This window comes from Anabrus simplex, chromosome 11 (genome assembly GCF_040414725.1).
Source record: "Anabrus simplex isolate iqAnaSimp1 chromosome 11, ASM4041472v1, whole genome shotgun sequence".
Classification (NCBI taxonomy): domain Eukaryota; kingdom Metazoa; phylum Arthropoda; class Insecta; order Orthoptera; family Tettigoniidae; genus Anabrus; species Anabrus simplex.
In genome coordinates this window covers 58627144-58653227 of record NC_090275.1, presented here as the reverse complement: position 1 = coordinate 58653227, position 26084 = coordinate 58627144, and the positions used below count along the sequence as shown (strand labels likewise).

General features: G+C 39.2%; 1 protein-coding gene across 6 annotated transcripts in view; it reads right to left on the bottom strand.

The window, feature by feature from the left end:
- The window catches only part of LOC136883556 (uncharacterized), a 135836-nt gene that overhangs the window by 89668 nt on the left and 20084 nt on the right, over positions 1-26084 (bottom strand). For 2 of the 6 annotated variants that reach the window (XM_067155932.2, XM_067155933.2), the window contains exon 2: positions 4218-4379. The exons of 2 other annotated variants lie outside the window; for them this stretch is intronic. In XM_067155932.2, the coding sequence (XP_067012033.2) occupies positions 4218-4379 (162 nt within the window). Of the gene's footprint in view, positions 1-4217; positions 4383-26084 lie in introns of all 6 variants that reach the window. 2 more of the 6 variants (XM_067155934.2, XM_067155935.2) reach the window with 1 other exon arrangement.

The window sequence follows — 26084 nt, the reverse complement described above, 5'->3', positions numbered from 1 at the left end:
CTTATGGCGACGATGGGACAGGGAAGGGCTAGGAGTGGGAGGGAAGCGGCCGTGGCCTTAATTAAGGTACAGCCCCAGCATTTGCCTGGTGTGAAAATGGGAAACCACGGAAAACCATTTTCAGGGCTGCCGACAGTGAGGTTCGAACCTACTATCTCCCGAATACTGGATACTGGCCGCACTTAAGCGACTGCAGCTATTGAGCTCGGTGATATTCTTTTGGTTGGTGAGTCATGTCATAGCAATCTTGGAATGATGGCGAGTAATACTAGAGGCAAATGGATTGGGAATAAGTCGCAAGAAGACAACTTTGCACAACCTGGGCAAGTGGGCCCACCAGAGTTGCCAACACCAACATGAATAAAGTCACATTAAAAAACCTCACTGAATTTGACATAAAACCCACTTGTATTAGGTAGCACAAGGCCCCACAGAGCTGTTACAACAGCAAAAAATCATCACTGAACACTTACTAAAACTAGAAAATTAATACTTCTGCATCTCCATCTTCATTTTCTGAAGTGGCTGTAGATGTTGAAGCTGCTACAGATGTTGATTTGTAAGCTTGTACTGTCCCAATTTGTTTAAACACTTGCTGGGGCAGTTCAAAATCTTGGCAACATTTACTAAGCCATCTTAGTCCAGCTCTAACTGTCAAGATTGAGTGCAATAGCTCAGTCCCCATCCTATTTCTAATTTTGGTTTTTACTATCTTCATTTGACTGAACAACTTTTCCACCTCTGCATTTGACCAGGGCAAAGATAACATTGATAATGCAAACTTTGCTAGTTCTTTAAATGGGTTTATGTTTGATGCATCTCTATAACTAATGACTTCACACCAAAAACTTCTAGAACTACTGATATTCTGCCATTTAATTACGTTTAATGTACCGCACTGTGGCTCTATTTTCCCCTTTACTTCTGGTGGGATGCTAAACATCTCCATTAATGGAATCAAAGATTCATTAAATGGTTGAAGAGTATGACCAGGACTTAGCGAGCAAGAGTTTTTAATATTTCCACACTTTTAGGAAGTCTTCTCTGCAGTTCCTTGATCAAAGAAACGACAAAACATACACAGTGTCTTCGAATTAACTGTGCATTTTCTGCAGTGAGACTTTGTTCCATCTTCATCTTTCCAATTTTGCTTTCACATAAGTAGCCCAGATTTGGTTTAGGGTTAAAATGGTTTTCAAAGTCACTACTGATATAATCAAATTTAAATGTAAGCAATACAGCAGTTTTTCCCAATGATTCAATTAACAATATTGTCAGTCAGTTAAAGTGTACAATGAACATGTGCGTGGATCTTTTATCAGCGATAAGATAGAGGAAAAACAGCTCCGCTTGTATGGTCATGTCAGAAGAAGAAATGAACACCATTTAGTACAAAAAGAAAGCTCTTGCCATCGGAGAAAGGAAGAAGGCATCCTAAGGCAACATGGAAACAAACTGCTGAGGCTGCCTTAAGGAAAAGTGAAGGGCCATTAGATCTGGTGTAAGAACGTGGGACATACTCTCTCCAAGTCAGACGAGCTGACCACGAGTGTGCTCGAGAGTGCCCATTTTATGGGTACATACACTGTATGGCCAGGAAAAAAGAAGAAGAAGAATACCAACAAACTAAAACTCCACCAGTCAATGAGTAAGGCACGATTCTTGAGGTAGCTGACAATACCATAGAAAAAATCAATCTGCTGAAAACAGAAATACAGAGACTGAAGACAAAAATTTGTCATTAAGGAAATATAATATGGCCCTGAAAACATCGTAAGTTGCAAATTGTGCTATACCTTTTAAGAAACGATCTCCACACAATCCAAACCAAGAAGTATGTCTTGTCTCAATGTCGTTCTCTGGGCCAAATTAGATCCCTTCTGAGCAAGAACAACAGAGTGAAATGGGGCTTCCTAAAGCCTACGTTTATTTGCAAAAAACAGAGATATCCTCCAACGTTTTGCTAAAACATTCGAAAGTGGGCCAAGCATCTTAAGTATAAACCTGGAATTTTGAAAGACGTTCTCAATCTCATTAAGGCTAAGGCAGAGACATTTAAGCACTTAGAGAAGATAGCAATAATCAACTTCGATGAAATGAATACAGATGGTCGTGTGTGTTATGATACATATGATGAAATTTTTAGGTCTACATCATTCTCTGAAATTCACAACAAAACAATTTCGCTGTATAAGAGAAGAACATAATTTAGGATTAAGACACTTGAAACAAAAATGGTATGTAGACATTTTCCAAAAGAATGCTGTGAAGAAGAATCTTCTCTGGGTAGCATTATCATCATCATCATCATCATCATTTAAGAGAAGTGAATATCTAATCCCCAATAGAATGTAAGTCTAGAGGTATAACAAGATATTCTTAATTTATTGCATTTTCTGTAACATAGTTTTCATTCTTTTTAAGCTGTGGTAATTGAAGTTGGATACAATTATTTTGTTTTACAAGTTGCTTCAAGTCACACGAACACAGACAGATGTTATGGCAATGATGGGACAGGAAAGGGCTAGGAGTGGGCAGGAAGTGGTCGTGGCCTTAATTAAGGAACAGATCTAGCACTTGCCTGACGTGAATATGGGAAACCATGGAATACCATCTTCAGGACTGCCGACATTGGGATTCGAACCCACTGCATCCCGAATAAGTTGGATACAAATTGTCCCTCATGTTAAGTTTTAAAAAGTGTTCAATTCAGCGTTTACCTCATGTATATGCTTATTATTTGGAGTAATTGATTCATAAATTGTAATCACCGCTAACAGCATATGTGTATCGTTACAGCTACAGTTCTGAGGCGCTATGTTTTTGTATTAATTTTAAATGATAAATGTTGTCCTCTAAAGATACACGATTTGTGTATTTCATAATTAAGTGGAGCATAATTAAAATATCTACAAGATTAACTCAAAAAACATTCAGAGAACTGTACCCTGCAAAACATAAGGCATTGAATTTTGCGGTAGAACTATCCTCAGGATGACATCACGCGCACCAGCCAATGGCATTGTCTACGTGTTAGCATTCTAGTTACATTGGGTCATTCCAGCCAACTATATTGTGGGTAGTTAGATTACCTATAAAAAAAAAAATTAAGTACCATGGACTAACTTCACATAAAAGCGATGCATCAGTAGAGTCCAGCCTTCTCTTTTAACCATGGCAGCCATTGGGATTCGAACCCACTATATCCCTGGGAAATACCTTCATTATGAATCCTTTTTCCGGTCTGTTGGCACAGCCAAAAGCACAACAACCCGGCATTTTCACCAGTTTTGCGAACCACGACCATTAAAACAACGTGTTTACAAATACAGTGCTAGTGTAACTCTACTCACAGCCAATCAGAAATCGAACAGAGATGGCTGCACTATATCTATGTCACTGTAATCCGGGCTGTAAGCTACACGATGTGACAGTGCATACGTATGCAAATAATGAAAATGAAGCTTCGGGTTTGACTGTTTCCATTGGCAACACCAGGAATATGAACCTTGACTTAATTTTGGATAATGAAGTCCTTGATAAAATAAAAAGAGAAGCTGAAGAAAGTTTTTTTTTTTTTTTTTTTTTTTTTTTGCTAGTTGCTTTATGTCGCACCGACACAGATAGATCTTATGGCGATGATGGGATAGGAAAGGGCTAGGAATGGGAAGAAAGCGGCCGCGGCCTTAATTAAGGTACAGCCCCAGCATTTGCCTGGTGTGAAAATGGGAAACCACGGAAAACCATTTTCAGGGCTGCCAACAGTGGGGGTCGAACCTACTATCTCCCGAATACTGGATACTGGCTGCACTTAAGCGACTGCAGCTATCGAGCTCGGTAAGAAAGTTTTTAAGCCTCGAAATCCATGTAAATGAATCATTAAATAAATCGAGTGTTGGCAAAGAATTGGGCTCCACCGACAGGTATATAACGAGGTATTCCAGCAGTACGTGCAGATCGTACGTGATGAGTATATGCATACGTGACCTATGTTCCGAAGCAAACACTTCGCGAGAGAATGTTAGGACTTCATACACGGGCCGAAAACTCGATAAGCGTATGAACCATTTATGGGATGATCCAAAGAAAAATCCCACATGCTGCCAAGAGTTAAACAATAACTTAAAATTTTGTTGCTAGGCTTTTAATTAGCGGATCATTTTTACGAATGTCAGAAAAGTCAAAAATGTGCTCACAAAATGCGTTTCATAACTCACCTGACAAACCACTGCATGTCGAGGTAGGGGATCTTTTCTGCCTATGTTGTCGATCCACATTTGTCTCCGCTGTTCATTCGCCTCACCTTGCGGTAACCTGTATAATTTAAAACCTTTTTCCGAATTGTTGTGGCACCCTACCACGCAACAACACGGCATTCTCTACTGAAAAATATAAAATATAGTTAACAACAATCAAAAATGAGGTTACCAAGGCCTCAAAATAGGGAGGTGGAAATGTAATGGTTCATAAGATTCTTCTCCATAGTTCAGTTCTTATGAGTTTCGACTTGACATATGAGTGCTACCTTTTGGCTTTTGGCGGAGGCTAAGTGAATTAATAAACAGCCAATCATAGGCAGCCAATCGCTCCAATAGAGCGTGTTAGACTCTAGTTCCAGTTACCAGTGTTGTCGATCTGTTGTTATCTGTAACCACGTGCTATCAGCTTTGTGTTGTATTGTGCTCAGTTCTTTTCATGGCCTTTGTAAACTTCACTCGGTCATTCTTGACAAAGTACCAACACTTGCGGCAAGAAATAATGAGTTGATTGAGTGGTCCAAGGAGCACAATATTTCCGTTCATGATAACATGAAACAAAACAAGCTCTAGTGCCCAGTTTACGTGGTGGATGAAATAGCCAGGAGGCACGGGCATAAAGCTGGTCGCCTTCCGCCGCACCACTGCCATTTTAATGTCATATAATTGATTTGGGCCCAAGTAAAGGATTATGTAGCTGTGAATAACCGACTCTTCGCAGTTTCGGAAGTTGAAAGACTTCTGTGGGAAGCCGTAGGCCGTGTAAGTGCAGGTTGTGACACACAATCCGAGATAAGTGAAGTTTGGGAAAGGTAAATAAGTATCACAGACGATTATGTTGAAGACGTTATAATCTGGTTACAGTCAAGCGAAAATGAAACTTAAACAAACGATGACAATGCCGATAGTGACTCAGAAATGAGTGGTGTATTCCTTTTGTAGGAATTTTTCCTTCCTTAGGGGAAATTAATCTATTAGAAACACAAGCTGTTCTAGATGATGAGTATCTTGCGTTTAATCTGTTCGAACATTGATCTGTTTTTATCTTATAGCCTTATCCTAAATGTGTTAACCTAATGTGAGTTTTATGCATGTTGCTACAAAGAATATTTGATTCTGGACTATTTTTCAAGTATAAACATTTCTGTTCGTGTTGAGAATCAGTTGTTGTACTCATAACAATTTGGCACCAATGTCCGACTTCCGGTGGTAACTGTCAAGTCGAAACTCATAGAAACAGAACTAGAGAGAGCAATATGTAATATATCACAAGCACTAGATTCAAACCCCACATGTTGTGCGAGAAAAATTACTTTCAATTGCAAATCCTATCCATCATAAAATATTACTTCAGCATATCTTTCCAGCTAAAATACTGTAATTAAATTCCGGACCTGCACTATGCTTTAAATTTCTTCCGGATGTCAAGGTATACTACCATAATAATTAGGACCCAAATTTTTATGTAATATGAAAGTGCAAAATATTTTGTTAAGAAGGAACCCATCCTCTCCAGTGTCGACTTGGTTAAATGTAACTTCAAAGCTTTTCTGTCTGTCGAACAAACAAGTTAAACATAAATATTACACTATACCATACTGTATCTGTAAAAGAAACCCACATTATTAAACAAGGAATAAATAATGTATATCTTTATTCTCTGCTTAATAATGTGGATTTTTTCTTTCTTTTTACAGGTAGATTATAGTGTAATATTTAAACTTGTGCGTTTGACATACTGAAAATCATTTTAAGTTACATTTAAAGTGTAAAATATGTAATAGTCATCAAGTATGTAGCAGTATTAATGCATTAACTTTAAACAAAGTTTGTATATTCCTTTCATTATGACATGCTTATGATACAATAACATTGTTTAAATTCCTCCATATTTATTGTTGTTGTTGTTTTAGATAATTTACTTAATCTACTGTTTTCTAATTTTGATAAATAATCAAAATAAAGGCACAATAAAATACTTCAAATATTTATAAAGTATGTCATGCATTGTAAATTGCGGAATATATAAATTAATTGTTGTAGCTAATTTCCTGTTGCCCTCGTGACCTGAAAATGAAAAGAATAAGCCTTACTAAACAAAGTTAATAAAGAATTTGTTTTTAAATCCCCTATTAAGTAACACAATTAGTACGGTTTATTTACATTTAACTTTAATATTTATATTTAACTTGTGTATCCGAGAGACTGAAAAGTTTTTGTTACATTTAATGGTTCATGGTATGTGTTATTGTAGTCATGTCGTAGTTCGTGAACCACGGGCAACAACTGAGTGGCCTAGTAAGTGGTTCTGAGAGTCGGGATACCAGTTGCTATAGAATGGAAGTGGGCATCTTAGACATATTCTGAGTCATGGCCCTCCTTATGCTCAGATGACTAGGACTATACAATCCGCCAGTGGTCCCCAATCCGTAGAGGAGAGATCCTCACTTGGATCATGTGTAAGTAAGGGTAGCATCTTGCTTCACAAAATTTTCATGGAGCACGCTCAGAATGTTTTGAGCAAGCCTTGGACCTATGGGAGTAACAAAGAGTCCCACTCCCATTTGACAGACGGCGGACTCCTTGTAAACAACTTGGCGAACGAAACTGAATTCGATGAGGAGCTATCAATATTAATGGGGCTTACGGAAGAAAGAAAGTAGAACTGGCAGTCAGCAAAGTGGATGTTAGGAAGAGAATTGTCACGGTGTATTCACTATGTGAGGGTGCAGATGAAGATGACAAGTTTTATGAATCATTGAATCATCTGGATGTGCAAGGTATAAATGATATTCAGGTAAGGGGAGATACCGAGGAAGAGGTTACAAAGTGTACCTGATGGGTGTTAAAAAGGGAGGGGCAGAGTGTGGGGTAGGGCTGTTCATCAGGAATACTACTGCACACAACATAGTTTCTGTAAGGCACTTACGTGAGCAAGGTTGGACTATACAATTCACCGGTGGTCCATAACCCGTTAGAGGAGAGATCCTCACTTGGACTATGTGCAAGTAGGGTAGCATCCTGCTTCATGAATTTACCAAGCTCAGAACATTTTAAGCAAGCCTTGGACCTATGGGAGTAATGGAGTCCCACTATGTTCACAGAATGCTGTCTGAGAATCTCTTATTGATGCTGCTGACTCGGCAGGAAAGGAATCTGCAATTAACTTAACAGCTTCAAAATATTCACTGTAGAAAATAACATCTTGAAGCCAAGTGACAAATCGTGTTAAAATAGGCTTAGGCAGAACTCTCATTGGGGCATTCACAGATACTTTCTTCTGTTGGCATTATTAAATTCTTTACATTTGTAAAACTGCTTCCTACTTCTTCAGTGACAAGTTGTCATGCTTGTGCTAAACATGTGAAATGAACAGTTTAGGGTAAAATCTTGCAGTGTTTCAATGGCTTTCAACATGTAGGCTGCAATATATGAATATATAAAAAGTACTTCATCTCCATGTATGCCTTTAGGCCACAAAAATGTTCAACCCACCATTAAGAAGTTGTGTAAATGTTGCAGGGTATTTTTGTTCTAGGATTCTCGAACAGATTAGTTGTGACTTGCAGAGGGCTTCTGGATCCAGTTTCCCCAACAATAAGGTTGGCAATGTAACGTCCCAAGGCATCTGTTTTTTCATCTACTGCGATCCAGATACAGGAGTTCTGTATATCACTTTGTATAGCTGCCAGTATATCCTGGTAACCCTCGTCCAGATAATTACTTTAAAGCGTAGACCCACCTGGAACTGCCCTACTGCAATACTTTCCAAGAAGAGAATGATATTCCGGCATCTGAAGTTTGTTCCACGGAATGCTTGCAACTACAATAGCCCAGCACTTATCCTTTTAAAAAACTCGCTTTTTGAATCGGACTGTCCCATTTGAGTTAAGATACCTCCTTAGAAGACACGCTATATTTATTGTTTGTATGGAATGCGCTACGTAAATGTTAGTCAAATTCATATCACACGGCACATTACATTTTCCTGTCCATCCAATCAATCACTACTGTTCTTCATTTAGGGCAGTCTCCCAGATGGCAGATTCCCTATCTGTCGTTTTCTTATCCTTTTCTTAAATGATTTCAAAGAAATTGGAAATTTATTGAACATCTCCCTTGGTAAGTTATTCCAATCCCTAATTCCCCTTGCTATGGATGAATATTTGCCCCAAACTGTCCTCTGGAATTCCAACTTTATCTTCATACTGTGATCTTTCGCACTTTTAAAGACACCACTCAAAGTTATTAGTCTAATAATGTCATTCCACTCCATCTCTCCACTGACAGCTTGAAACATACCACTTACATGTTATAAATTTCACTGTAAACCGTATTGGATAACAGACTATAAAAAATGTAATTGAAAACAATAAGTTAAACAACCTCTCCCATACTTATCAACCCTTATATTTAGGATACAAACATTACAACTGGTGTTATAAGTTGGGACATGTTTTGCTTAAAATTTAATGTCACTCTTTGGTAGCACATATACCTAGATATCGTTTTATGGACTTCTCTCATATCAGCATTCTCAATTTACTTTCTTCCTTTTCTAGTTAAAGAGTGACTTCCAAAAAATAATTTTAAAAATTGCTGTTGTTCAGTGAAAAGGCACAAACTGTCGGTCAAACAGAATATCACCAATCCATCAATTTCTCACCATTTAGAATTCTGACAAGGAGTCCTTTTATGTACCAGTACTGATATGAGGCTGACGTATTTGAGCACCTTCGAATACCACCGGACTGAACCAGGATCGAACCTGCCTAGTTGGGGTCAGAAGGTCATTGCCTCAACTGTCTGAGCCACTCAGCCTGGCAAACATTTGATTCCATCCACGTTACTGAATCGATACAGAGATCCGATTCATGGCACATTAGTCACCGTTCCTATTACATCTGTGTAGTGTGTACTGATAGAGAGCAGCAACAGCATTCAATGATCGCTGCTGCCATCTGGTTTTCATTCTATGAACTGCTTTCCTGTACGTCATCTAGCTTTCAGATCCCAGTTTCTCCTACAGCCAACTCTTTGCATCAAGTTATGATGTTACAAAACCTCTCCCCCAGAGTGACAACTCTATTAAATAAGTATATAGAATTAGATGAAAAAATATCTCCACACATAATCATTAATGATCTGCATTTAGAGCTGTCACCCAGGTGGCAGATTCACTATCAACTGCCTGCCTAGTCTTTTCTTCAATGATTTCAAAGAACTTGGAAATTTCACTGTATTCATGGTTTTCTCATTCAACATATTTTTAGTTAAGTTATTGTGTCAGTCCGCTCACTCACTGTCCACCTACATTGGTGAACTCGTGATTAGAAGACTGAAGTCTTATGCAATGATGTGATATATCAATTGAGAGAATACTGACTGGTTCTTCCCAACATAAAACAGATAATTTTGAGTGGTTTTACATGACTTACAGTCAAAGGGTAGGCCAGAGAGCTGAGCTGAATTAATTGTCAAATGTCAACTAAGTTATAATACTCATCATCATCATCATTGTACAGTTCCAGTTTCCCGGGTACTGTTTATGAGCCTCTTCCACTTCTTCCTGTCCATTTACAACTTGTCATGGAGAATATCATCCTCTGTCCATCCCCTGGTAACTAGATCAACCTTGACCATGTCCATCCATTGGGTTTTAGGTCTTCCTGCAGGTCTTTTCCCCTCCACCTGTCTTTCCAAACATATTCTGGATGTTCTTGTAGGCTCCATCCTCATCACATGCCCGTAGCACCGTAGTCTGGATGTGCCGATTCGGTCTAATAGGGATGTCTCTTTCCGGTTTCTTTCCTCACCTCCTCATTTCTTAACTTGACTATCTTGGTATTCTGGATGGTGGATCTAAGAAATTTTATCTCTGATGCTTACAGAAGTCCAGGCGATTTTCTCCTTCTATATTTCTTCGACCATATAATTTATAATAATAAATATTAGAAAATGTGCTCATTCGGAACAAATATTTCAAATTCCCGATGGGAATCAACATCTGTATCATCTGATGGCCAAGCAGGCATCAATTTTTGGTAATGAGACAAAGTCTCTCACAGTGCATTGGCACTACCGGTGGCTACAATTATCCTACGCAGTGGCCTCCACGGTATGCACTAGCCATACATCTTGGTGGGTGTGCTAGGTACCAACTGATGAGCCCAGCCTAGCACACGGGGGCGAAACGTTGGCAACCAGGAATGCTATTTGCTTTACGTCGCACCAACACAGATATGTCTTACGGCGACGATGGGATAGGAAAAGCCTAGGAATTGGAAGGAAGCGGCCGTGGCCTTAATTAAGGTACAGCCCCGGCATTTGCCTGACGTGAAAATGGGAAACCACGGAAAACCATCTTCAGGGCTGCCGACAGTGGGGCTCGAACCCACTATCTCCCGATTACTGGATACTGGCCGCACTTAAGCGACTGCAGCTATCGAGCTCCAACCAGGAATGAGCTAGCTGGAAAATTTATAATGACCAATAATGGACTATTTATATTGTATCATATCCACGAGGTCCCATTACGTTCTCATATCCTGTTCTATGTGTCCCAATCTGTGCATTCAGACCTCCTATAATGATTACTCTCTCTTTACTAATAAATTTTTCCAACTCATCAAGAAACTGCTCTTGACAACATCCAGTTTGAGGCGCATACACCTGTACCAAAGTTAGTTTTTCCTTCCCTAAATGCACAATCACCTTTATTATTCTCTCACTAACATACTGAATGTCAGCAACTCCTCCTAGATCTTTACTCATTATGAAACCAACAACATTCTTCATCTCTTTGTAATTTCCATGCCAATACAGTGTATAGGCCTACTGTTTTCTTAATTTCTTCATTCCTTTCCCTCTCCATTTGGTTTCACTCAGCCCCAGTAAGTTATCATTAATTTCCTCCTTTCCATGAGGTCCACTAGTTCTTCACATTTTCCTTTGAGACTGAGTAAGTTGATGGTCCCAATCTGTATTAGTCTTCTCTGAGATTTTTGCAAGACCCTGTCTATCATCAGACCATAAACCATCATCCCTGACATGAGTCTGCTCATGCTGGCATTTTAATTTAGTTGATAAATGCGTTCCGAGGCTCTTATGCGTTTTGAAAGCAACTACAAATAAGCTCTTTTACTGGCTTGCTAGGCCTGACGTAATTGAGGATTTTCTTTCAGGGTTTCTTAGCCTTTGAGGATCCCTCCTCATCCCATAAGGCAGCAGGTTCCATCTGTACTACCCCCAGAGGAATGGGTTGCCTCCTCCGCCAGCTCCACCGTACTGAATCATACTCTCCACCTTTGCTGCCATTGAGGTCTTCACTCGTTACCCTGAGCTGGGTACCTTTACCAGATGTTACACACCAGGTCAGTGTGCTCTAAGACTCACATAGGCAGGGGTGTCACTCCCTGACCAGCGCTGCCTCTAAGAGGGTCCCTACCTGTTACCTGTTAAGTTATAACACTAAGACTCATTAAACTAATAAACAGAATAACCTAATAGCCTGCCTACTTACTAGCTACTTTGGAACTACCTTTTCAATACTGAAAATATATCTAGCTATTATTTTAACCTCCCTGTAAGAAGAGGACAGTAATTGCAAAAGGGTATCATTTTCAAATGAAAGGGGAGAGTCCGCTATAGTGTGCAATTCTTTCAGTGAGCTATGGCCTTCTATGTCTCACCCATAGTGCAAGTTCGGCTATCCACCAATGTCCAGTGTTCTGATAATGAACCATATGCATGTTGTGTATCAATGAACCGTGAGTGCGCCACTCAGCACTGTCTGCTGCGAGTCAGCAGAATCGTGTGCCATGAGGTTGCCGTTGCTATGATTCGATTCATTAGGACAGTTGAATGAAGTGAAACACTGTTTTGAATCACACATTCACTAGCCAACACTATTTCAGTGCTAACTTGAAACTGAATTTCTGTCGATATGCAAACAATGCCTTTACATTGGATACCTTAACCTGAACAGACGGTAGGCCAAATTCTTCAGTGGGATAGTGATCACTTTTTTATTCCTGAACATGGCTTTAATATTCTTGGAAAGGTAAACTGGATCTGGTATGACAGATTTTCTTGTTTGCATCACAAGGATGCAAGAAATAATTAACTCCATCCTGTGACGTCCTGCAGTTACACGGACAGTCCTCCAAAATCCTTGATTTGGTGCACCCACATCTGACAAGTGCCAAAATATTAAGACCTATTTCTCAGGTTTCCATTATAATGTTTGAAATAATATTTCCATACGCAGCATTATTTGTACTGTCTCCAGTGTTTAACAAAGCAATAAACTGAAGTATAAAGGATCCACCTATTCAATACAAATTATGGGAGAGTTTTTAAATCACCACATTATTATTTATTACATGGGACTGGTTTTGGCATAATGAATGTCATCATCAGCCAAATAGGGAATTTACAACGACATATATAGAAAAATCTAGAAGCCAAATGCTGATTGTCTTTGATACTATACTAACAATTTGTTGGTAATATATGGCATGTTATGGGTATGATTTACTTATATATTTGAGTAACAGGGAGTTCCTTTTGTACGTTGAACGTCATCAGAGATCAACTTGCGTCAGTTATATATAGCACATGAATGTTGTAGCCATGATACATTTGTAACGCTATGTATAGAAGTAACAAAGAGTTCTTTTTGAATATTGTTCCTCAAGAAAGATCAACTTGCATTAATTATGTATGGCGGCACTGAATTCAAACTTCGTTAATGTGGTGTAATAACGTGGCTGGAAGAGTGGATCTCGAAGCAACAGTTGATTTAACATATGTTAAAATACAGTTCTTGATCCAAGATGGAGCCTCAGGTGACGGGCTGTTAGTTGTAGAGTTGATGAGTTCTTGTAAGTAAATCATAGCCATAAAATGCCATAAACCAACAAATTGTTACCATGGTATCAAAGACAATCAACATTTGGCTTTTAGATTTTTAATTTCTTTTAATATATGACTTTCAAGTTTCACCTTGAAAAACAATTGTTATATGACCATCAAGTTTTATACTTGTAAAAAAACAGTGTTTATTTATAACATGGATATCCGCTCTAAGCTACTTAGTACATTTTAATTATAGGGTTTATTATGATTATGTCCACTATATATGTCGTTGTAAATTCCCTATTTGGCCGATGATGGCATTCATTATGCCGAAATTGGTCCTGTGTAATAAATAATAATGTGGTGATTTAAAAACTCTCCCATAATTTGTATTGAATACATGGATCCTTATACTTATGCATTGCATGGATTGTCATATTCATTCCCTGGTTTAATGGACATTTCATCCATTAATAGAACAAACACATTGTTTTTCTTCACTGCTGAAGAGATCGGTTTTTATTTCTCTTCACTGAAGAGATCAGCTTTTATTCTGAGGAACTTAACAACACCCTCTGGAATACCAAGCTGAAAAAGAATATTCTGAACTTTCCTACGAAGGGTTTTTAGGAAAGGACGAGGATAAGTTTGCTCTAAGAGCTCTTCATAGCCTGTATTTCTACAAGAAAATTTTAATTTGAGAGAGTTTTTGGATTGTCACACCTAATCAAAATGCCTTTTCCCCGCATGATACACAAATATGATCACTACTGAACACTTTTTTCAGGTTTTTGTTTATGCTGTGCACATAATTTGTTTTGTCTGATAATAGATTAAATTTAGAACATTTGCGTTTCAGTCTGTGAATTTGATTCTCGAGCTTTTTGTAATGGTTTAGGTACGGCCACAACTTCTCATTCAAAGATTTTACTATGTCTATATTTGAATGAGGCAGACTGCAACTTGCTATTGCAGGCTCGTTCGGTGAAGCAATTGTTGAGTTAAAAATTACAACATTCTCCTGCGTTCTTGCCACTACAATGTCTGGCAGATTAGAACATGTATTCTCCTCTCTTCCTGAATATTTCTTATTTTTTGGACTGCTTGGTTTCCAATTGGTGGGAGGGCTTCCTTCTTTTTGGAGGCTCTCGGTAAGAGAAACTTGTGGGAACAGCATTAATCTCGGAATTATTTTCCCATTCTCCGCCAACTGGACATTGCGGCTGTGCTGGAGACAAAGTGGAGTGGAAAAAAAGCCAGAAACATTGGCCATGGCTATCATCTCTTCAACAATGGTGACACCAATGTAAGAAATGGTGTAGGAATCATCCTTGCCATCCATCTTATCAGAAGGCTGATTTTAGTCACACAGATCAGTGACCACTGAACGGCAGTAAAACTAGACATGGATGATACCGTCTGCCTGAATGTGATCTCTGCATATGCGCATCAGCCTGGCTGTAATGGAATCACAAAACAAAAATTCTGGGAGGACTACAATCATCTACTGCAGCAGATGCCACAGGAAGAGAACAAGATTGCATTGGGTGACCTTAATGGTCATGTTGGACGGACTGGCGAGGATTATCCCGAATATCATGGAGGGTTTGGTTACAGAATGAGGAATGACCAGGATGAAGAGATCCTCCAGTTTTCCTCAGCATACAATCTAGCTGTAGTCAACATATACTTTCAGAAGAAGGAAGAGCACCTTACCGCATACAAGGTGAAGACCTCACCAATAGTACAAGACCGAGTGGGAGGGAATCATATGAACGCAAATTGACTACATTCTTTACACCCGTGATCTGCTAATACAGTTTGTTGACTGCAAGGTCATCCCAGGAGAGCCTCTGACATCTCAACATAGGTTTTTGATTGGAAAGCTCTTGCTACGGTGTCCGTTCAACAACAGAGTCAGACCTAGTAAGAAGATTAAGTGGTTTAAGCTGCGAGATAAAGAGGCAACAAAACCACTCACTGGTGATATTGGGACTTATATCGTCCAGGACATACAGGAGAACAACATCAACACCCCAGATCAAATGTGGAAGAGATTTCAGAAGTACTGTACCAGCAGGGCAAGGCACTCACCCAGGAATTTCTAATGGCAGACTGAAAATAGACAAGGAAACTTGGTGGTGGAAATATAACATCCAGGAGGCACTGAAGAGGAAAAATACTGCATTTAAAGCATGGTGGAAAGAGAAAGACAACCAGAATGCACAAGAGCTACAGGAAAAATATAAGGCCATCAAAAAGCAGGCCAAGAGAGTCACAGCAATAGTTCAAAGTGAAGCGCAGCAAGGCCTCTATGACGGCTTGGAGACACCAAAGAGAGTGCAGCAGATCTACAAGGCTGCTGCTCAGTCCAGAAGAAAATCCAGGAATATTGTAGCCACCAAATATATCCATGAGGATCGGGGAACATAACTGACTAATGATAAAGCCATTAACAACCGCTGGAAGAAGTATTTCAAAGGATTATAAAATGAGGAGTTTCAAAGGGACAGAGCAGCTTCAAAGAGTCCAGTTGAAGGGCCTGTGCCTGAAGGCACCCCTTCTAATATTGCAGTAGCTGTGTCAAAGATGAAGAACAGCAAAGCAGCTGGCACTGATGATATTCCAGTTGAACTATCGAAAATCCTAGGTGTCGAAGGGAATTACTGGTTGTTGAAATTGTCCAACAAAATCCTCGCTGGATTTTCAATGCCAGAACAGTTCCACCAAAGCTTCCTTGTGTCCATCTATAAACAAAAGAGTGATGTCCGAGAATGTGAGAATTACAGAGGCATCAAACTCACTTCACACACACTCAAAATCTGGGGGTTTGAATAACATCCACCGGAAACAGTGTGGTTTCACATCAGATATGTCAACAAGTGATGCAATTCAGACTCTGCGGATCTTGATTGATAAACACCGTGAGCTACGTAAATACCTCCACATGGTATTCATCGATCTGTAGAAAGCCTTCGATCGCATTCCTAGAAATATTGTCTGGGCAGCTCTCCAACATCAGAAAGTTCCTGAGGTGTATGTGCAGATGATCCAAGATATGTACGTACGTCCATCTACTATGGTGAAAACAACTGCAGGTGTTTCAGACAGTTTCCATGTTGATGTCGGTGTACATCAGGGGTCGGCACTGAGCCCGGTACTGTTCAACGTTGTCATCAGCTGCTGGGTCCAACTGCCGTGGACGATACTTTAAACAGACAATATTGTTTTCGTTGGGGAGTCATTACAGGAGGTTAAGGCAGTCTTGGAACGATAGCGAGTAATACTAGAGGCAAATGGATTGAGAATAAATCACAAGAAGACAGAATATATGTTCAACTTTGCACGATCTGGGCAAGTTATCAACACTAATGTGAATAAGGCCACTAAAAAACACGCGCGCGCGCGCGCGCACACACACACAAAACACCAAATTTAACATAAAACCCACAGAAATTTTTCTCACTTGCTATATATACCCCTCAATATCATTAATATTAGTACACTTGTATTAAGGTAGCATAAGGCTCCATAGTGCCGCTATAACAGTGAAAAATCATCACTGAACACTTACCAAAACTAGAAAATGAATACTTCTGCATCTCCATCTTCATTTTCTGAAGTGACTGTAGATGTTGAAGCTCCTGCAGATGTTGATTTGTAAGCTTGTACTGTCCCAATTTGTTTTGATAATAATTATTGGGGCAGTTCAAAATCATGGCAACATTTACTTAGCTGTCTTAGTCCAGCTCTCACTGTCAAGATTGACTGCAATAGCTCAGTCCCCATCCTATTTCTAATTTTGATTTTTACTACATTTATTTGATTGAACAACTGTTCCACCTCTACATTTAACCAGGGCAAAGATAACCTTGATTATGCAAATTCTGCTAGTTTTTTAAATGGGTTTATGTTTGATGCACTTCTATAACTAATGACTTCACACCAAAAACTTCTAGAACTGCTGACATTCTGCCATTTAATTAAGTTCACTGCATCCCACTGTGCCTCTAAATTTTCCCTTTACTTCTGGTGAGATGCTAAACATCTCCATTAATGGAATCAAAAATTCCTTAATTTGTTGAAGAGCATGACTGGGACTACGTCGAGGAACAGGTTTTAGTATTTCTATATTTTCAGGAAGTCTTCTCTGCAGTTCCTTGATCAATGAAACGACAAAACATGCACAGCATCCTTCAATTAACTGTTCATTTTCAGTGGTGAGACTTTGTTCCAGCTACACCTTTTCAATTTTTACTTTCACATAAGTAGCCCAGGTATGGTTTAGGGTTTAAATTAGAGCTGTCAATCGATTAAAAATGTTGATCAGTTAACTGAATGGCTTTAATCGATTGATTGGCTGATTAATCAAATTTTAATAGGTTTCACACACTATAACTTTGAGAAAAACGCCTGGCATAAAACATTTTTATAGTCGTTTTAAGTTTTAATTGTATTGGTGGCATACAAGTAATAAAAAAATTAAAAAGCAATTAAGCTGTTATCGGGTCGCTATGGCACTCTGCCATGAATTATCATATCATTAAACTTTGGTACTCCTCTTAACCACCGATCTCATTCAGAATGGAGACAGATTTAGAGACAAGAAATAAATGCCTTCACTGTGATAAAACCTTTTCTCAGAAAGGCTTGCTTGTCCATATGGGGAAGAAGCATAATGATAGGTTAAGCCAGAAAGAGAATAAGTACTATGCCCCGACGGAACGACCTACTACGTCCATGGGCTCCATGGGAATACTGTCTTCGTTAAGGAAAAATTTTAGACCACAATATAAATATACGGACTCTGAGACAGAAAGTGAAGATGTACAGGATGAACAAAACGAGGAGACTGCTAAGAAGCCAGAAGATAATTCCGATACACGAAGAACCCAATGCCCTCACGGTGGGGGATATTTTCAAGGAACAAGAGGTGTAAACTTTCACATTAGTCGCTCTCATCCACAAATACATCGAACTACCTTGTTACCCAACTTTAGTCAACGCATATCTCAGTCAGAAGATGATATTATTCCCATTGAGCATCAATATCCTGTTCAAGAGGAGACTACTTTCCAGTCAGAATTAAAGAAATGGAAGAACAAATTCACTCAGTTCTCCAGTAAAAACTATTCTGAGGTCGACACACTCGTGTGGGAGTTGTTGGAATTTCCGAGTAACTCTATCCATCTCTTACCTGGTCCAAAATACCCTGCTACAAAATATTACGAATCCAGGAGAATACATCTTGGATATCAAGGTAAAACATATAGCAAGTCTTTGAATCCACAACGTGCAACCAAGAGAGAACGTCAAGAAAGAAAATGTAAATATGACTATCAGCTCACTCAGTTTCAGTTCTACGGTCAGCAAAGGAAAGCCGTGTGTAGGGTACTGAATCCAAAATTTGAATCTTGCAACATCGATATTTCCAAAATATTTTCTACTTACTCCGTTTATTTTCCCCCCAATATAAGGCATGATTACTGCTCCAAAATCAGTGATGTAGACCGTGTAGAGCTAGATGAAACGTACAGTCCCAGAATCATGAAAGAAGAAATTTCCGTAGCAACACGTAGAATTACAGTAGACGCCGCTCCTGGTCCTGACCTTGTCTTAGTACATGTCATCAGGGACGACACGGTACGTGAAATCAGCAATCACTACGAGTCAAATGCTTTCAACAGGCAAAATACCCCAGTGTCTAAAGAGTGCTAGAACCATGTTGATACATAAGAAAGACGATGTTGAATGTCTGCCAAACTGGAGACCGGTAACAATCTGTTCGGTAACTAGATATGTTATTGAAAGGGTATTAGATCAGCATTGGTGTTCCTTTATAATATTCAGCAAACACCAAAGAGGCTTTAATAACCAGCCAGGATGCCTTATAAATACTTCCATTCTTAGATGAATCCTCAAGACAGCAAAGACAGATAAGCAAGATGTTACAATGATTTTTTTAGATATATCAAAAGCCTTTGACAACATTGAACATCAGCATCTAAATCTAACACTAGCTTTTTTTTTTTTTTTTTTTTTTGCTAGTTGTTTTACGTCGCACCGACACAGATAGGTCTTACGGCGACGATGGGACAGGAAAGGGCTAGGAGTGGGAATGAAGTGGCCGTGGTCTTAATTAAGGTACAGCCCCAGCATTTGCCTGGTGTGAAAATGGGAAACCACGGAAAACCATTTTCAGGGCTGCCGACAGCAGGGTTCGAACCTACTATCTCCCGAATACTAGATACTGGCCGCACTTAAGCGACTGCAGCTATCGAGCTCGGTCTAACACTAGCTGCTGAGCCACTTACATCTAAACTGAAGGAACTAATCATCAATCTACAGACTGACAATACAACACAGATCAAAACTACTAAGGGTAAAACAAAGCCAATCACTTGTTAAGAGGACTTATGCAGGGATTGCCATTATTGCCAGCATTGTATAACCTGGCCACAGATTTCATGAGATTACAGAAGAAAACCTACTACAAGAATATGGTAAATCAGTTTCTGCAGAATTGCCCCCTCTTTGTATTATGGGTTTTTATGTCATTGTTGGCAAAAATAAGCAAGCAGCTCTTGAGTTGACACGCATTGCTATCACATTGTTCCAGGAAATCGGTTTACAGGTAAATGCCAACAAATGTCTGGGCATTTGTATTGAGAATGGGAAGCTCGTAGAGGGAGTGCTCGATATTCATGAAAATTTTAAAATTAGTACTGTTAAAGAAAGAGAAGAAATTCTATATCTTGGTGTCACTTTAAATGAAACAAATCACCTTTGATGCAAACTCTTTTTTAAAAAAGCTTGCACAAGAAGTTAAGATGCACTTACAGCCTCACCTTTGTTAAAGGCAGATCAAAAGTTTGTTTTGAACAAAGCAGTCAGCAGTACTCTTGTGTATGCTTTTCAGACTGCTGAAATAATACAAGTACCAGTTAGCTTCCTGAAAACCGCTGACAAAATGTTAAAGAGCTCCCTAAAGGAAATTTTTCAGTTACCCACGGATACACCCGATAGTGCTCTGAATTCTGATTTAAGATTAAAAGGCCTCGGACTTTTCAAAGCAACCTGGGAAGTACATATGCAACAAATAAGCGCATGCAACGCTCTTCGCCAAGCCAGCAATAGCTATGTTTTAAAGATGCGTGATCTGACATTTAAAACGATGAATTGTTTACAGGCCCTCAACATCACAGATATCAACAGATTCTCCAATAAAGGCAGCAACCTTCCAAATCCAAGAAAAATCCACCAAGGTCTAAGAATTACAAGTGATTATTTTCATTTTGACTGTGTTGAAATTCAATTATTAGATGTTAAACAATTAATTTATTAAAACCACCTATTCAATACTAGTTAAGTCTTTAGGACTATAACACTGTCATTATATTAAGTTTGAGTTGGTACATGTTTCGCCTGTCATTGCAGGCATCATCAGCCATCAGGCATCTCCAAGTCAGAGCTCTGAGTGGATGCTATACTAGGATTATTCATAAATCAATATTTTTTATATAACAGTTTGCACTGAAGTACAAGACATTAGGTCATATTGGAGTGAACAAGCCGTTCATGTCTTAAAGTTCTAATGTGACGTCCAACACATGTTCACATCCAATGGAAATAACATTAACTGTCAACTCTCATAATGCCGGTCATAGACATTTTGATTATGGGAGACTCAAGCCCAACTCTTTTGCACACAAACACACACACACAAGCAAGGCTGTATCTTCCCCCATCCCATGCCTTTCATACCTCTGTCAGTGCCAGGAATCAAATGCAGGATGCCTTAAGTCAAATTCTAAAATAAGGAGACCTAAAAGTAAACAGAAGGAAGCGACATCCCAGCAGGGCTCCTTAGCTTCCAGCCAGTTCTTCCGTCCGCTCTCATGCATTTAGGACAGTGGAAAAATGTATGTTTTTATAAATGCTTCTCATAAAACCTTTGTAAAAATAATAACTGTACTATTTATAACAATAAGTACAAACGCTTCCTTTTCATGTGGCTCAGTTGGTTGAGTCGCTGTCCTTCCGAGTTTGAGTTCGCAGGTTCAAATCCCAGCTTGGGCCAGTGGCCCTTTAAATGGGTGCTGCAGTGGCAACAGCTCCATGTCATTAGCTTCTGACATGATAAAAAAATTTCCTGCTGGACAAAATTCTGACACTCTGGGGTCTGTTAAGAACTAGTATTTGGGAAGGGAATAATAGGCAATCCATATCACCTAAACTCTGCAAGTTTGGACATCCACAAAATAATATTCTGGAAGAAGACCTACCATACTGCATACACACCCCCCTCCCCCCACCAACTGAAATCCCGGCTATGCTATTGATCTAAACAATACTGTTTCAAGCAAGTTTGAATTCTTGTTATAATAGCCAGGGAATTACATTTATTAAGCTCCATTATGCCTAAAATTGTTGTAATTATGTCATTTTTAGTGGCAATGTAAATTACTATATGCAGATAGTGACACTAATGAGACTCACCTACCAAAATGCTGTATGGACTATCACCAATGTTTTTTGAAGATCATTTGCAAAATACGGTCTGAAAACATTCTTGATAATACTGCTACACATAGTCCTGTGCAACTGTAAATTGTCAGCAGCCTTGATTCCCTTAAATGTAGTTTTACATAGAGTTCCTAAGTGATTGCAGGATAAGATAGATGTATAACAGCACACAAATAATGCTAATGATCCTTCAGCAGAAGTAATTTCACTATATTTTATAACATTAAAAATCTCAGATTTATCTAATTTTGGCTAGATTACAACTGCATTGGCTTTTTGTCTCTGTGTGACTTAGTAAGTCTGCATGCCGAGCCACAACTGAGCAATGACAGTACTTACAGAATGCCTTTGTAGGATCCCCTGGGATTTCATTAATCCATTCATGAAAAATCTCCTCTTCCAACCACTCGGATCTAATGTGTTAATGGGTACATGCTATAAAAACACTACTATTAAAGCGTGAACAATATTTACCACCATCACATACACATACTTTCAACCACTCGCAAGCTGGAACCACTTAACTAGTATTACTCTGATGCACTAAAGTGATCCTTTTTTCCTTATCTTCAAGGAAATCTCTTAAATATCAGTTCCACCAACAGTTCAGGTCTTTTCCGGCTCGCTGGTATCACGACTGCCAATGTCAAGAACTTGAACGATTACATTATTCAACCCTCTAGCATACTGCATAAAACTTTAAATGGAAAAACCACCAAAATACATACTGGCATACATAAGCATCAAAAAGACTAGATTTGCCACTGCCTACGGTGTGTTAAAATTTGCTCACTGATGAAGAATAAAAGAGACTAGATTTAGTGAGAAAAACACCGTGTTGGCAACACTGCTGGCCCACACAACACTGTCCTCCATGCTGGAGAGCCACTGATGATGACTGACAAGTTCAAATATCTTGGATCAGTCATCACAACTGATGGTAACATCGATGCAGATGTCAAGCACCGCATCAGTGTTGGTTGGATGAAATAGTGATCTCTTACTGGTGTTCTGTGCGATAAGCGGATGACAGTCAAATTAAAGGGCAAAGTGAACAAAACCACTGTCCGGCCTGCCCTCATGTACAGCTCCAATGTTGGGCAAGGCAGAAAAAGCATGACCAGCAAACGCATGTCACAAGAGATGCAGATGTTGCAATGGTCAGCAGGAGTCGCTCTGCATGACAAAGTGCGAAATGAACATGTGCGAGGATCTTTCAAAGTTATGTCCATCAGCAAGATGAGGGAAAAACAGATCCGCTGGTATGGTCACATCAGAAGGAGAAATGAACACCGGCAGAAAGCTCTTGCCATCGGAGAGAGGAAGAGGGCATACTAAGGCAACATGGAAATGAAATGCTGAGGGTGCCTTAAGGAAAAGTGAAGTGCTATTAGATCTGCTGCAAGAACATTGGACATATTCTCTCCGAGTCAGATGAGCCGACTCCGAGCGTGCTCCACCAGGAAATAAGAAGAAGAAGAAGAGTCGCCCGAGAAACTAAAACTTCACCAGTTTAAGAGTACAGACACTATTCTCGAGGTAGCTGACACTACCAAAGAAAAAAATGAATCTGCTAAAAACAGAAATAGAGAGAATGAAGATGGAAATTTTGTCATTAATGAAAACGTCCCAAGTTCTAAAATATGCTGTCACAATCCAAAACAAGAAGTGAAGTGGGGCTTCCAGGACATTGCAAATGCCCTTACCTTGAGAGCTCTCTCTCCTAAGGCATATGTTTATTTGCAAAAATAGAGATATCCTCCAGCTTTTTGCTCACCCCTTCGAAAGTGCGCCAAGCATTTTAAGTGTAAACCTGGAATTCTGAAAGACGTTTTTGATCTAATTAAGGCTACGGCAGAGACATTTAAGCACTTAGAGAAGATATCAATTATCAACTTCGATGAAATGAATACAGATGGTCATGTGTGTTACGATTCATATGATGAAATTTTAGGTCTACATCATTCCCTGAAATTCACAACAAAATAATTTCGCTGTATGTGAGAACAGGAACATAAATTAGAATTAAGACACTTGAACCAGAAACGATACTTGGGCATTTTCCAAAAGAATGCTGTGAAGAAGAATCATCTCTGGGTAGCAGCATCATCATCGTCATTGAAGACGAGTTAATATCAAATCCCCAACAGAATGTAAGTCTAGATGTATAACAAAATATTCTTGATTTATTGCATTTCCTGTAACATACATGTCGTATAAGGCCCGTAGTTTTCTTTCTTTTTAAGCTGTGAGTGTTAACTATAATAAGTTAGATACAATTATTTTTTTCTTTTTGGAAGTTGCTATATGTCGCACCAACACAGACAGGTCCCCATGTATCATACTAATGGATCTGCAAATTGTCAAAAAGTTAGGAGAGCTGAAAGAAGTTGTGATTACTTGTGTCAAATCAAGTTTTATATTTAATGATTAGTTTTATGTTTTACCCATACAGAACAAGCTGCAGATGTGAGACTTTGTCAAAAGGTAGATATTATACATACATACATACATACATTATCATTATAGACTGTTATGCCTTTCAGCGTTCAGTCTGCAAGCCTCTGAGAAGTTACTAAACGTCGCCACAATCCTCGATTTGCAACTAGTGTTGTGGCCTCATTTAGTTCTATACCTCTTATCTTTAAATCGTTAGAAACAGAGTCTAACCATCGTCGTCTTGGTCTCCCTCTACTTCTCTTACCCTCCATAGCAGAGTCCATTATTCTCCTAGGTAACCTATCCTCCTCCATTCGCCTCACATGACCCCACCACCGAAGCCGGTTTATGCGTACAGCTTCATCCATCGAGTTCATTCCTAAATTAGCCTTTATCTCCTCATTCCGACTACCCTCCTGCCATTGTTCCCACCTGTTTGTACCAGCAATCATTCTTGCTACTTTCATGTCTGTTACTTCTAACTTATGAATAAGATATCCTGAGTCCACCCAGCTTTCGCTCCCATAAAGCAAAGTTGGTCTGAAAACAGACCGATGTAAAGATAGTTTCGTCTGGGAGCTGACTTCCTTCTTACAGAATACTGCTGATCGCAACTGCGAGCTCACTGCATTAGCTTTACTACACCTTCATTCAATCTCACTTACTATATTACCATCCTGGGAAAACACACAACCTAAATACTTGAAATTATCGACCTGTTCTAGCTTTGTATCACCAATCTGACATTCAATTCTGTTGGATTTCTTACCTATTGACATCAATTTAGTCTTCGAGAGGCTAATTTTCATACCATACTCATTGCACCTATTTTCAAGTTCCAAAATATTAGACTGCAGACTTTCGGCACAGTCTGCCATTAAGACCAAGTCGTCAGCATAAGCCAGGCTGCTTACTACATTTCCACCTACCTGAATCCCTCCCTGCCATTTTATACCTTTCAGCATATGATCCATGTAAACTACAAACACCAAAGGTGAAAGATTACAGCCTTGTCTAACTCCTGTAAGTACCCTGAACCAAGAACTCATTCTACCATCAATTCTCACTGAAGCCCAATTGTCAACATAAATGCCTTTGATTGATTTTAATAATCTACCTTTAATTCCATAGTCCCCCAGTATAGCAAACATCTTTTCCCTCGGTACCCTGTCATATGCTTTCTCTAGATCTACGAAACATAAACACAACTGCCCATTCCTCTCGTAGCATTTTTCAATTACCTGGAGCATCCTGAAAATCTGATCCTGACAGCCTCTCTGTGGTCTGAAACCACACTGGTTTTCATCCAACTTCCTCTCAACGACTGATCGCACCCTCCCTTCCAAGATGCCTGTGAATACTTTGCCTGGTATACTAATCAATGAGATACCTCGATAGTTGTTGCAATCCTTCCTGTTCCCTTGCTTATAGATAGGTGCAATTACTGCTTTTGTCCAATCTGAAGGTACCTTACCAACACTCCACGCTAATTTTACTACTCTATGAAGCCATTTCATCCCTGCCTTCCCACTATACTTCACCATTTCAGGTCTAATTTCATCTATTCCTGCTGCCTTATGACAATGGAGTTTATTTACTATCCTTTCCACTTCCTCAAGCATAATTTCACCAACATCATTTTCCTCCTCCCCATGAGCTTGACTGTTTGCAACACCATCATGATGATTTCCTTTTACATTGAGAAGATGTTCAAAATATTCCCTCCACCTCTCCAGTGATTCCCTGGGATCTGTTATGAGTTCACCTGAATTACTCAAAACACTGTTCATTTCCTTTTTCCCTCCCTTCCTAAGATTCTTTATTACTGTCCAGAAAGGTTTCCCTGCTGCTTGACCTAGCCTTTCCAGGTTATTACCAAAATCTTCCCATGACTTCTTTTTGGATTCAACAACTATTTGTTTCGCTCTGTTTCTTTCATCTACGTACATATCCCTGTCTGCCTCGGCCCTTGTTTGGAGCCATTTCTGATAAGCCTTCTTTTTA